Below are 14,944 nucleotides of genomic sequence, written 5' to 3' on the forward strand. Positions count from 1 at the left end.
CAAGTTTTGAAGTTACGAGGTTCCATATAAGCTCCTACAACACGTGACGAGGAGACGTTTCAATGCATGTATATTTATTTTATTTTAATTGAAATGTCTATTTTAGTTACCTGTACTGTTTTTTCTTTCATGTAATGTATAAATATGCATTTAGATAGTTATTTAGTGATTAGGGGATATTTAAGGTTAAAAGTCTGTGTTACGCGGAATTTCTGGTTGCGCCGTGGTTTAGAAAAGAAACTCGTTCATAAACCAAGGACCGCCTGTAATAAATATGACTGTGATGAGTCTTTGGTGGTGATTAGATGCTTGTATGTGTTTAAGAACTGCAACAAAATTGTTTTGACCATTATGACAAATAATGCGCATGCGCCAAAATGAACTGAACTGTATTCGCCCATTATCCCTACACACCCACTGCTGAAAGAAAAGCAACACAAAAACAATTATTAAAATAAAAAAGGGGGTGGGGAATGACAGGCAGGTGATCGAACCACTTTCTTGGTCATGCGTGGACAACTCCGGTCCTCGAAGATCGCAGTTCCCTGCTACAACACGCCTGACACACTTCAGACTTTATAAAACTGTCAACTTCCTCTTTAAACTGACTGTTTCTCCATATTTTTCTTCAGACTTTATTGCTAAGAAATCTACTTTGAATCACCAGGATGCCGGCGCTCAACTGCTCTCTTGCAGCTTTCATCACAAGTGGTGCCTCGGTTTTCAGCGACACCGGCTGCGCCGAGGCCGCAGTCATGTGTGGGATGAATATTTCCTGGGTTTTAGCTGATGCTTCTGAAGAAGACGTGAAGGAAATGTGCTTGAGCGAGGAGGAGTACCTGACAATGCACCTGGGGCCTCCCAAATCGCCTTGGTTTCTCCCAGTCTGTATCACCTACATCATCGTTTTCATTGTGGGCGTCCTGGGCAACTCCTTGACCTGTGCCGTCATCTTGCGCTACAAGGTGATGCAGACACCCACCAACTATTACTTGCTGAGCCTGGCTGTGTCAGACCTACTGGTGCTACTGATGGGCATGCCGTTAGAGCTCTATGATTTGCAACAGAACTACCCCTTCTTGCTGGGAGAGGGTGGCTGCTACTTCAAAATTTTCCTGTTTGAAACTGTCTGCTTCGCCTCCATCCTCAACGTTACAGCGCTCAGTGTGGAGCGCTACGTGGCAGTCATGCACCCCCTCAAAGTCAAACTCCTGACCACGCGTGCTCATGTCAAGAGGGTGATCTTCATGCTGTGGGTGCTGTCGATGCTATGTGCTGTGCCGAACACCAGCTTGCACGGGATTGTGGTGCTGCCTCCATGGTTTGGCCGGACGTTTCCCCGATCAGCCATCTGCCGTACGTATGCTAGTTTTATTTTTATCCTTGCAACATATCGATAATAGAGCCATTCTGCAAGCAATCCTCAAAGGCTAAAGGTCCATTAATGTTCCCTTACATATGTAAAAAGGGGACGTCTGTTTTAAACATTGTCAAACGTCGCTGACCTCATACTTCTGTGTGATTTTTATGTTTCCATCGTTAGTTCATCCACTAGAGGGCAGTGCTGTGTTCAGAGTTCACTTCTATAGTTTGTTAGGTGTCATGGCCATCCAGAAACACCAGAAGAAGTTGAATAAAATAGCTTTTTGCTGTTCTTAACTTCTTTTGAGTCTTATTTGGGTGCTTTTATTTTGGCAGTTTCAGGGATTTCCTCTTCCTTGGTATGTTTTGGGTTTTTTTGCAGTTATACAGCTCAACATGGTCCCTGCACTCTCCAGTGGTTTTGTTTTGGAAATCTAATGGGTTAAAAAACCAATTATAAGGTGGGCCCAGAAAGTAGGGCCAACCGCTTCCAGTTAGAGGCCCCTCGCAGCACTCAAAGGTAGTGTAGGGCGAAGCTGGGAATTAAAGCCAGAACCCGGAAGTCAGCCGAACCAGTACGTTTAGGTAGAGCCAAAACAGCAGGGCTGGGATCACTGGAACTCCGGGAGGGTTTGTATGTACCCAGCCCACAATTTTAATATAAAATGATGCGAATTTATGGCGACAATTATGCCCATACATACCGCTGCCACAGCATCAGCGCAGAGCAGAGGAGACAGAGGGAGCTGAAAGACCGTGTCTGCAGCATGATTAAAATCACACACCCTAATCAGCAAAAAGGCCATCATGACATGCCCGAACATTATGGACAGTGCGAACTCACCACAGATCTGCAGCATCATATGTAAACAATCTTGTGGCGCGCCAGTCTCACCCCACATGAGCGACCATCTCAGCTACGAATGAGAAAAGCAAACCGCTTAACACACAGGTGTCAAACTCCAGTCCTCGAGGGCTGGTATCCTACAGGTTTTTGTTATCTCCATCCTCCAACACACCTGACCAACATTCATAAATAGGTTGATGAGAAGCTGCTGGATCCATTTGATTTGAATCAGCTGTGTTGGTAGAGAGAAACAACAAAAAACCTGCTGGATACCGGCCCTCGAGGACTGGAGTTTGACACTCCTGGCTTAACACATGAAAACTGAGTGGATAAGGATCCGGTAGCGAGACTTACCTTTTTGATGGAGACAGCTCACACTGCTGTCACACCACTACAGCCAGACAAAGCCAGAGGAGGAGATGTCAAAATGCGCTTCACCTGCGCTTAAATACCTGCGCTGTACTGCCAATTTGTCAACACGTGACACTCCGGCAGCACAGCGCCATGTAGTCACATGATGGAAAGCAACCTTGAAAACGGATCAAATTACGCATGGAACCAATGGAGGAGAAGGACAAAACTGTCCTTCCATCTGTGTATGCGTCTTCTGCGTGGAGCATAGATGGGCCTTTAGGCTTAGTCCTATAACTTCGTTTTACCCCTTTCCCTTGATTTTCCCTCCCTTTTGTCCCTTTAAAGAAAGAGGTAGGGTGTAGGATTGACACGAGATACTCCTACTTTACTTTTACATATCATCAGAAGTAAGAAATATCCATGACAACAGATAACAAAACACTGACAACAAACAAAGATGGCATCTACAGCTGTTCATTCTTCATTTACTGTTTCAACTTTCAGGGTTGTGGGCAGATTTTTGTGTTTGTCTTCAATAAAGACAGAAAGTGAAGTGAGACATTTTGTTGTAGTGCTATAGACACTTGGCAAGCAAAGCTGATGAGCATTAGCAACATCAGTAAACTGATGTGAATCAATGTTATTGATTAGCGGTTTGATTAGCCTATGATGAACAGGGCTGGAAATAAATAGTAAGATGGGACACAACTTTAAAAATATTTTACTTCTTTATTGATGTGGAATTTACACTGATGGGTTTCTCTCCATCCTGATCCATCCTTTGTATGCTAGGAAATGTTTTATACTCATTAATTTGAAGTGCATTCCTTTGACCTTCTTCATTTTGAGGGTTGTGTGGTCCTCAAAATTACCCTTTGCCCTTCTGCCAAAGGACCCCCTCCTTTGGAGGACCACACAAGGAGTAGAGATGGGATGAAACCCTACTAACTTCCACATGTTAATATGCTAATATTGAATAGGCACAACTAATTTTCTCTTTTATCTCTGTCCTCAGATGTCGTCAGACCAACCTGGATGTACAAGCTAATCATCCTGATCTCCACGCTGGCCTTCTTTGTCCTCCCCATGTTGATCATTAGCATTCTCTACTTGCTTATCGGCTTGCAGCTGCACAGAGAGAGGGTGATGACCTCGGTGGGTACCGATCGTAGCTTTGGACCTGAAAGTCTTTCCAAGTCTCACAAACAGAAACTCAGCCAACGCAATGTACAAGTTACCAAAATGCTCTGTAAGTATTATTTCTGTTTCTATTTTTTCTTGTCTTTTAACTTAGGTCAAGGCAATGGAAACAACTGCTCCTCATTCTTCTGAAATCATTACAATATACTCCTGCACCCCCCTGAAAACTGCTGATTCATGCCAATCCAGGTCCCAACCTTCAGGTCATGGTCATTAGCTGTGCTGTGAATACATATGGCTGAAATAAACCTCTTCTGGGCAGCTGTCCTCAGAGATTGATTGAGCAGCTCAGTCACTCAAGAGAGGGGCTTAAATTAAGCTTGTTATATACTTGTTATATACTGCAGGAAGCGAGAACTTTCTTGCTTTTGAGACAGCAGAACAAGAAGAAAGTTCTTGTTCAACATGGCATTTCATACTTCTCAAGAAATGAACCTGCTGAAGTCCTCATAGGGCCCACCCACTCCACCATTCGTCACACTGAATAAAACTGATCAATAGATGGCAGCAAACAAACAATTGATGAGTCTTTGGTCAGTCGAGTAAGAACAACAAAAGCACACACTAAACAATTTGTTCCTAAAAACAACACAGTAGCAGAACACTAAAGGAAGCCTCTACACTTTTTGAGTTGATGGAGGAGGGAAATGAAGAGGAAAACAATATGCTCCAAGCAGAAGATCTGTTGTTGTTAATTTCAATTGCCGAGATGGAAAAAAGGGCAAACGTAGACCACTCATTGCAAACTGGGTTGAGCAGTACAGTGTCTTGGTTCAACAGATGCAGGCGATGGACAACAAGAGATGTAATGGGGGCGCCTAGAATAAACCAATAACTAGCTCTTCCAAGGAGCAAACTGCCAGGCAACACACAGAGTCCTAATAAAATATATACACAGTTTATTTTAAAAAAAAAAAAAAGATAAAAAAGGAGTCCTAGTTCTTTCCTCGCCCAACAAGAGGGGATGTTCTTCTCTGCCATCGACAATCCCAACCCCTCTAGGGTCGTTGTGACCACTGCTCCGCCAGCCTGGCGTCAGATCCACTGCAATCCAAAAAAATACTAAAGAGTCTCTAAGTCCGACGGCACACCAAATAACTAAAACCATGCAACTAGGGCATTCGCCACAGTGGTTGTCCACCATCCGAGTGGGTCATATAAAAGAGAGGACTCTGAGCTTAGTGGAGGTGTGTACCGTACGTCACCCCTCTCGTGTTTGTCGAGTCGTCCTCTCTTGTCCTTTTCCACTCGACCGTCATCCTCCCACATGTGGCATCCTCAACGCTTCCTAGGCGCAACACTCACTCCATTCCTCCAGCATTGTAATGTTCCTCTCCTCGTATGGCTTCCTGGTCGGCATTGTATTTGTCACAATTCGCCGTCACCATGCAAACCTTCCCGTCTTCTTCCGGGTCATCTTTTCCTTCTTCTCGTCTCAGCCTTCTCTGTCCCTGCTGTTGGGGTCGGCCTCCCGGCCTCTGCTCTTGGCCCTCTCTCTTTCCTGGTCACTCTCCGTGTCCGCTCTCAGCCGCTCCTCTGTCTGTCCACCAAAGAGAAAAAGGCGCCAAAAGGCCCCCCCCGCTCGGCTGGCCAGTCTCCAGGTGGCAGCCATCAGGCACTAATTAGTCAAACTGTCTTGGGAGGAACGGGATGTAAAAACACACACCTGTGATAGAAACACTCCTCATATTTCAGAATGTTGCAGAATCACTTATTCAGCTTACACCTGCATGCCGATCTCTATTCAGGAGAGATTAGCGGTCACAGTGGTGTGTAGCTGCTAGCTACAAAATGAGGCTGACAACAGTATGCTCCATTGTCTCAGAGGCAACCAAGGCGATCTGGCTCGCCTTAAAAGATGACTTTGTGGGCTTCCCATCACCAGCACAGATGGTTGACGTCACCCAGGAGTTTTAGAGATTGTGGAACTTTCCCAATAGTGTCGGAGTGATCGATGGGAAACGTGTGAAAATCAAAGCCCTACCAAAAGCAGGATGCAACTATTTTAATTATAAAGATCACGCCTCCGTGAGTTGACAACAGTATGGGAAGCACGATACCGGTTTGCAATGGTCGACGTCGGCCCAAACAGCATGGAAAGCGATTGTGTGTTTGAGCAAAGCTCATTTGTATCTGCACTCAAGAACGGGCATCTTCTTCTGCTGCCACCAGCACATCCCCTGGCACGATGATCAAGGCTCCATACGTGTTTGTTGGAGATGCTGTGTTTCCTCTACATGTCAACCTCACTCGTCCCTATTCAGGTATGTAGCTTTTAGACTAATGTTAACACCATAGACCGTATAAAAAAGATTGATGGAGCCTTCAGTGGTAAAAAGTGAAGCCTATGCGGAAGTGCATAAAACTGCAGTTCCCCCTTCATCCACTAGGGGCTCCAAAACAGAGCAAATCCCCATCGACTCCCATGTTAAAAAGACCAACTTCATGGCAGAAATAAACATGTTTACAGCCTGGTTCAAAAATCCATTTTCAGTTTATAGGTCAGGTTTACCTTCATGACAACTGTGGGGGGAGCGAATTTTTATATTTCTAACTCGCCCATTTAAAACTAATTTAATCTTGAAGTTCTGCATATTTAGGGGCGTGTCCTTTTGATTGACAGGTACCAACCTCCCGCTTCAAGTAAAAAGAACTAAAAGGGTTTAGCAACATGACTTAGCTTTAGCCTGCTTACCTCCATGAACTGGTTAGCTCCTGTTATCTCCGGGTTAGCTCGGTTAGCTCTTAGTTACAGGCAACTTGGAGTTCGCTCAATGTCAATCATCCACCATGATGCTCACAGCCCCCTTCTCAGCTCTACCTCTTTGCCCATATTTGTATTTTCCGGGTGAGATGACGCGCATGCCTCTGCTAAGATGGCAATGGTAGGAACCGCCCACCGAGCTTCAATTCAGCTCTTCAGAAAGCTAGGGGTGACGTCACGGAGGCTACATCCATCTCTATATACAGTCTAAGCTTCACACTCATGCCAGATGTGATTAAAAATACATTCAGCATCCTAGCAGCAAGATGGAGAATATTTGGACGCTGTGATGGCCATACCAACGGCCACACATCTAAAGGCAGTAACTGCGAGCACTAAAACATTTTAAATGATTCAGCTTTTTTTTAATTATTTAAACTTAGTTGAAATGCTTTAGTTCCTGTTTGTCAGCATGCACATTGAGCAGCCATTGTATTTTTAACTGTTTGCTTGTTTTTTGTTTAACCTCATTTGTTTTTCTGTTTTACTGGTGCTGAAGGGAGCAGTTCAGACACTGAGGGGCAGGACTGTGCACGAGACGAAAGCCAGTGGACAGGAAGTGCCATGGCCCCTTTTGAAGACCTCGCCTTCAGAGGGGGAGATCATTATTTAAATTTAGTTTATGTTTGTTAGATCCATTTTTTTTCCACTTTTGAGTAGTTAGGGTTTTTTTTTTTTTTTTTTTTTTTTTTTTTTTTGTTCGTAGTGTTGTTATGAATAATTAAACTGGAGGTTCAGTTTCTTTGTTTAGTTTAATAGGTTAATGTGTTGCCCTGTATGTTTTGTAACTGGTCTGGGCCAGTATTTCAGTTCCCCTTTATTTCTTGTTTGTTAGGTCAGTTGGTTTTTGTTATATTTATTTTGGGGCCAAATCTGTTTAGCTTTTTTAGGACTTTGATTTATTTGACCTCTTTTAAAAGACGTTATTCCTTATTCTTAAACATTGTTTTGAGCAAATAAAACCATTTTCTTTTGAAGCCACCTGCATTCATCTTCCTTTGCCTACTCGGTCCCTCACACCCAGTAGAGTGTTTGCCAGACAAGGTTGGAGATACGGTCCAGGCCTCTGTTTCTCCTTACAACTACCCTGCCTGCATAGATGCTGCAAGGTGAATCTGCTAAGTTTGCAGGGATCTAACGGCTGCAGTATGGTGAATGGAAGAGACATCAACCTAGAGGGAAACAGTCTGGAGCCCGAGTGTTAAGGGCAGCTCACGACATAAATGACTTTTGTGAGTTCTTTCAGACACCTCAAGAATTTGTACTACCATAGTAAGACATTAGGAAGGAGTCTCTACAGTAGCTACAAAGAATTATTTTCCAGTTCAAAACACTTTGAGATTGTCATGTTGTGTTTCTTCTTTACAGAGGACACTTACTGTGTTTCCTTTTAAAATGAGCTCTTGATTATTCATGCTTCTGTCAGTATGCAGTGAGCAAAACATATTTTCTTACACACATTCAGGTTTATGAAATTCAATATAAAAAGACCATGGAATGAATAAAGAATAAATAATTTCATCTTAAAGATTTTGCCTCAGAAATGTTTTACAGATTCGCTCAGACTGAACAACAACGAGTTTGTTTTGTGTTGTTTTTTGTTTAAAGGTGGTTAGGGTGACTAACTGCACAAAAAAAATTATTAAATGGTTAAAATAAGTGGTACATGTAAAGCTGACTGCTCTATAATTTAATGTAGTCCATCTTTCGCTGGTACATTTTGTTCTTGGTCTCAGGCATCAGGCTTTCGACCTTCCACCTAAATTCTCGTCTCTGCCATCCAGCCTCAACTCAAGCTTCACATTCACTTCTTCTACTGTCCAGCACAGCAAGAGCAGCTTGAAAATCAAAGCATGCATCCTCCTTTTGGCTCTGGGGACTCTTGGTGTATTATGAGATAAAGGAACAGTTGAAGAACAGGTGGGAATTAGAGTTGACAACCCTGGCGTTGTTGAACGCTGTGGTGTGGGTGGAGCAGAAAGCTTTGAGGTTATCGAGAGAGTAGCTTGGTAAAGAAAGGGTGTATGAGGGCGCTTCTTCAGCATCTGATTCCATGTCCTGAAAAAAATTATTTTTTTATGTTTTCCAACAAACAGTACACAATTCAAGTTTATAAAACATGTTAGAAATCATTCTTGATATATTTTACTCTTGAGTGTATTCACACCAGCTCCAGAATTTGTTTGCTCACTCAACCAAAAGCACGAAGTGGACTGGCTTTTTGCAAGAACAATATGAAAACATCTGAGCATAGGACAATAGCTGTGCTTACCTTTTGTGAAATGGTTATGTTGGTGGTCGTTTCATGGTGCTTTGTGTGTGTCCAGCCGCTGCAAAGACACATAAAGTGTCGGTACAGTTTTTTCTCTGGGGTCCCCACTCTTCTGCTGAATCTGGAGTTTGGTTTTAGCAAATTTGTTACGAAAATAGCGCCAATTTCTTCGACAGATGCTTTGTTTAATTGACAAAGTTTTGGCCATTTCCTTCCAGGAAATGCTGACTGTAAGTGTATCTTTAAATGTTTTTAGTAAAATATTGTAAAGGTCGTACTTTCCGACCGCCTGAACCAGCTGTTCTTCTAAGTTATCAATTGTTTAGCTGTTAGGCTAAACAATGGCTTCACATGACACTTAATCCAATCCTTCATTGGATTAAGTGGTTAGGATAATGAATGAATGAATGAATGAATGAATGAATGAATGAATGAATTACTAAATCTTTACTCAGTCTTCATTTTACAAGACAGTCTTTGTTTCAGTCTATCATTTAACTTTGTCTTTAAACTCAGAACAGGTTTAGCATTTAGCTCCACTGAATAAATTATACCTTTGTGTGGATAAAGACTTCAAATGATGTGATTTCTCCGTGTGCTTCAGGTGTGCTGGTGGTCGTCTTTGGCCTATGCTGGGCTCCGTTCCACGTGGACCGCCTGATGTGGAGCTACATCGACATGTCGTCCGTGCAGCACCTCAAGATCTTTGAGAATGTCCACATCATCTCGGGAGTCTGCTTCTATCTGAGCTCTGCAGTCAACCCCATCCTCTACAACCTCATGTCCACCAGGTTCAGAGAAATGTTCAGTCTTGTCACGTGTTGTTCTAAAAGCTGGGAAACCCGCTCCAGCCTGCAGATGATTCAGCGCAGCACCTTGAACAAGAAAACGCCAGACGACAATGACAACATTCAGTAAAGGACTGCAAAACTGCCTCTAACAGGAGGGTCAAAGGTTCCTTGAGGCCTTTACAAACAGACTGAACTCATGTAGGAAAGTCTGGATTCACTGCATATAGAAAGACTTCTCAATCTGCCAACAAGCAGATTGAGAAGTCTTTACTATATGATACAGATGAAATCCATTCTGTTGCTCAGATACATAGACTTAATGTTTTATTCCTTTAATTTGTCCTGCTGTGTGTATTGAAGCAGTCCAGAAATATCAGAACCCACAACACAGGATTGCCCCTGTTGGTTGTTAATGATCTCTTTTTTTTTTTTTAAAACTTAAAATGTAAGAATTTACAGAGTAGAAACTTTGCTGAGAGTGGAGTGGGAGGTCGAAAGGCAGTGCAGCATCCACAGTGATGAAGACTCTGCACTGGTCTTCCTCTGAGACAAAGGAGCTGTGCAAAAAGGCTGCTGGTTGATCGACATTCCTACACTCACCTCCGCTCATTAGCTGTGACTGAAAGAATGAGATCGCAGATACAAGTGACTGAAATGAGTTTCCTCTGAAGGATATCCGAGCTCAGAAGCTTGGACATCCGAGAACGGCTTGGCGTTGAGTGTCAAGAGCATCCAAATGAAGTAGCTTCGGGATGCCTTCCTAGTGAGGTGTTCCAGGCAAATCCCACCAGGAAGAGGCTCTGAGGAAGACCCAAGAAGTGCTGGTGGGACTCTCAGCTGGTCTGGTGATGCCTGCAGATTCCTCCTGGATAAGCTGGAAGAGGAAAAGGAAACCAGGGCTTCTCTCTTTAAGATGCTTCTTTCTGCTGTGGAAAATGAATGAATGGAGACCAGGAACTATGTCTCAAAAGATCATGTGACCAACTTTTGAGAAACACACGTTTGACCATTCTAATACTGTAGAAAAAGAGAAAGAAAAAGTACACTAGCTGAAATGGGACAGAATGGACCAATAGAAAATGTGCATCTAACATCACAGGGTTTTGTCTGCATTGTTGGGGTAATAACTGTACGGTTTACATCTACGTTCTCAGGTTCCTTACAAACAGTGTTAAAACACATTTCAAACACGCGTAACCTTACTGTGGTAACCTCAAAATAGAAACAATTTAAAACAGGATCAAGAAAAAAAAGAAAAAGACAAAACTTTATTGAACCTGACGGCATTGACACTGAAACCTCTGGAAAAAAATCCTCAATGTTCTGACTGAACAAATGGACACAAACTTGTTGAGGAAAGTGATGTTTACGTCTGCATGTATCAGCACTGTTATGTTTTAATCCTGAAAAGTAATGTAGTTCACATTGTTCCTTTGTAAATTCAGCCATCTTTACTTTTGCTCATTTAAAACCTAAACTGATCTGAATATCCGAACCACCATCATCCAGAAGCAAATCACCTGGAAAGGTTCTGAAGAAGTCTGACAGGATAAAATGATTGTCTGAGTTCCTGAATGAGACAAAGGTTTTTAGAAAAAGGTGATGGTCACTGTGTTGCTGTTGTACTCTCCCAACATAGCGAGTCAATCTCACAGATTTCTGCATTGTGATGTATGTGCATGTCGCCTGTAACCATCACACCCGTCTGTGCTGCACACAGAAAACGGACATGCTACGGACATCTGTCCGTCTCCTGCGTCGGTTACGAGCATAATGTGGTTTGTTTTCAAGTTGACCGTAGACACAAAAAAACTTAGCAATATCAGCGGAAATTGTAGTAGCAGTGTTGAGTTGTATAGCTGACACACAGCCTGCTAAAGGGATAAAAAATAAAAATAAAAAAAAAACAGAGAAGAAGATGAAGAAACTGCCAAATAAAAAGCACCCAAAGAAGATGAAGAAGCTGAGAACAGCAAAAACCTTTTTCTGTTTTTTTTTTTATTTTTTTATTTTTATTTCTTCTGCTGTTTTCAGATGGTTGTGACACCTAACAAATAAGGGGAGACCTCTGTGATCAGTGAGTGTCAATCACAGCAAATGACAGGCAAGGCCGGATTATCCAGTGGGAATTATGGCCACAGGCCCAGGGGCCCACGTCTACATGGTGCCCACGTAGAGCAAACACCAGCAGTTTGGAAATGAAACAAAATGTACATAAAAGCCAGATAGTTACACCACTACCAATAGTATCATGCTATTGGTGCCATTGGCTGAAAGATGTTAGAAACCTTGTTTTACAGTGTATCATTCATAATTTTCATAATGTTGCGGTGGGGAAAGGGGCTCCGGAACACTCTTAGTCCAGGGGCCTGTGCACTTTTAATCCAGCCCTGATGACAGGTCATGTGCTGAGATTGACAAAGGTATTTAAATTTTACTCTGAGGCACAATAACATATTGCATTTTCCACGTTTTTACACTTTACACACCTATCTATTTCTGTGATTCTTGCATGTATCATATAATATCTGTAATAATATGTACTGAAGATCTTGTTGGAATTTTTCGTTAATATTCGTGAACATGAATCTCATTCTTAAAAGAGATCAAAATTATTTATCAGTTTTGTCCTTTTATGTATTAAATTCTTTTCCTATAAGTTGCATTATGTGTATGTAGAGTAGAATGTCATTAATTAATGATACTTATTATCATTTAAATAATGCAGAAGCTACTACTACTAGCCTGTATGTTTTTTAAAGCATGCCATGATGTCCAATAACCCCAATTCCAAAAAATTGGAATAATGTGTAAAATGTAAATAAAAACAGATTAGATGTGAATCCCAATAAGTCCTATTTTATTCCCATCAAATGATAAAGAACATATTAGATGTTTACACTGAGACATTTTACCATACAGGATGATGTTTAGCATCGTTAGCATCTCCTCTTCTTCTAACATCTGTCTGGAAACATCTGGGAAGTGAGGAGAGCAGCTGCTGGAGTTTTAGCAGAGGAATGTTGTCCCGTTCTGGTTCTGATGCAGGATTCCAGCTGCTCTACAGTCCTGGATCATCATGATGCTCCAGATGTTTTTACTGGTGAAAGATCTGAACCGCAGCAGACCAGTTCTCCTTTTCCACCATGCTGCTATGATGGATGCAGGATGTGGTTCAGCATGGTGAAATCTGCAAGACAGATGTGTTCGTGCAGTCGTTTTCCCTAAATAAAAATCCTTTACATAAAAAGGCAGCGTCGTGATCTGCTTTTTACGTTACTGTACTATAGCAATGATTTCCGTACGTTCTAAAGAATTAATGAATTGATGCTTCGCTCTGAAGCTAGCTGACAGACTCACTGGCAGGATGGCTCCACTAGAGAAGTTTAAACTATTTACACGTCTTTTTTTTTTTTTTTGGGAGAAAAAACATCAACTTCCGTTGCTGGTTGTGGCAGATAAAGTTAATTGGGAGTCTTTCAAATCCTTTTGCTAGCTTTGCAAGTTTTGTAATGGTGACTTACAATCTTGATTGTGTTAGATTAGCCAGGCGCTTACCTGCCAACACATGTAAAGTATCACTAGAGTGTCCGTCACAATTTGCTCGCACCACCTCCTGGCAGGTGCTGCGAGCTCCCAAACCTTTAGAGTGATTAAGAACCATGCTTGTTTTAGGTTTTTGAGTTGTTCGCTCTTTTGGTTTAAAAGCTAAACACAATTCTGTATCTTCTACAATCCACCCGTTTTGCCTCAAAACATTTGAAATGAGCTTTAGTCCAGATGATTGCTTCAGAATCCTGTTTACATATGATGGAGCTTTAACCTGGAGTTGCATTTCAGACAGAGATTTCTGGAAGTCTTCCTGAATCCATGCAGTGATTCCCAGTAGAGAATCATGATTGGTTTTAATGCAGTGCTGCCTGAAGACCCAAAGATCACCAACATCCAGTTTGACCTTTGGTATTTGAAGTCATCACAAACTCATAATGATGAACATGTTTCTGAAATTTATCAAAAATATTTAGATCCAGTTGGTTTCAGACTGATGAACCTCTGCCCACATTTCATCTGAGACACTCAATGAATGAAATATGGATTTAGATTTTTACATTTTACAGTGTCATATTGTTTGGAATGGGCTTGTATGAAGTAACGTATAAACAACTATTTCACAATTTTTCCTTAATTAGAAAAGGAATTCATTAGTAGATCTAATCAAAGCAGGATAACTGACCCAAACTGCTGTGAGAGCTAAAATACAATCAAAGAGCTGTACTGTAATATACGTCATGGTAGATCTTCACTACAATGAGAAAAATGTCTGAGGAACAAATTTCTAACATCAAAGAAAAGAAACATCAAAGAAAATAAATTTAATTTGAATTTCTAAAGTTTTCCAAAACTTAGAAAAACAGCAGCAGAATATAGTTTATAGACTGAATGTTTTACCATAATCTTTATATTTAGAAACAATTTATTATTATAAAAATTAATATAAAAAAGGGAACATTGAGACCTTTCACCTTGTCCCACGTGTACAGAGATTCCTCCTGTTTCTCTTAATCTTTCATGATATTATCCACAGTAGATCTTCAAAATCAAATTCAGACTTTTACATTGGGAGCCAGCTGGGATAGGCTCCAGCTTCCCTGCGACCCTGAATAGGATTAAGCAGTTCAGAAAATGAATGAATGAATTAACATTGGGGATAATTTTTCTAAAATTGTTCCACAATTTTTAGATCCACTTTGCCTCAAAGTGGTGAACCTCTGATCATTTTTCCAACTGAGAGACTGCCTCTGAGCAGCTCCTTTAATTTCCAGTCATGTTACTGACCTGTTGTGAAAAGCTCCTCCAGTTGTTTTATATTTGTACCAATTACTTTTCCAGCCCTTTGGCCCAGTAATTGATGGAACCCAGCTTCCTCATCTATCGTCATGGATGCATGCATCCATGACGATAGATGGATGGATGGATGGATGGATGGATGGATGGATGGATGGATGGATGAACAGATGATGTTGGATGGATGGATGGATGGATGGATGGATGCATGGATAGATGGATGGATGGATGGATGGATGGATGGATGGATGAACAGATGATGTTGGATGGATGGATGGATGGATGCATGGATAGATGGATGGATGGATGGACTGACAAATGGATGATGGATGAATGGATGAATGGATGGATGGATGGACAGATGATGTTGGATGGCTGGATGGACGGATGGATGGATGTACAGATGGATGGATGGATAGATGGATGGATGGATGATGGATGGATGGATGGATAGATGGATGAATAGACGAATGGATGGATGGATGATGGATGGATGGATGGATGGATGG

At 41.7% G+C, this 14,944-nt stretch overlaps 1 protein-coding gene across 1 annotated transcript; it reads left to right on the forward strand.

Annotated features, from left to right (window-relative positions):
• Nucleotides 1–668: 668 nt before the first annotated feature.
• On the forward strand, nt 669–9,717 carry LOC306758556 (neuromedin-U receptor 1-like; the record flags this gene model as incomplete). The annotated part of the gene is made up of 3 exons (XM_079243883.1): nt 669–1,356; nt 3,579–3,812; nt 9,404–9,717. 3 exons carry the CDS (start codon nt 669–671, stop codon nt 9,715–9,717), a joined length of 1,236 nt encoding a protein of 411 aa, XP_079100009.1.
• Between the last annotated feature and the right edge of the window lie 5,227 nt (nt 9,718–14,944).

The sequence above is a fragment of the Telmatherina bonti genome (assembly GCF_933228915.1).
Source record: "Telmatherina bonti genome assembly, chromosome: 7".
In the NCBI taxonomy this organism is placed as follows: domain Eukaryota; kingdom Metazoa; phylum Chordata; class Actinopteri; order Atheriniformes; family Telmatherinidae; genus Telmatherina; species Telmatherina bonti.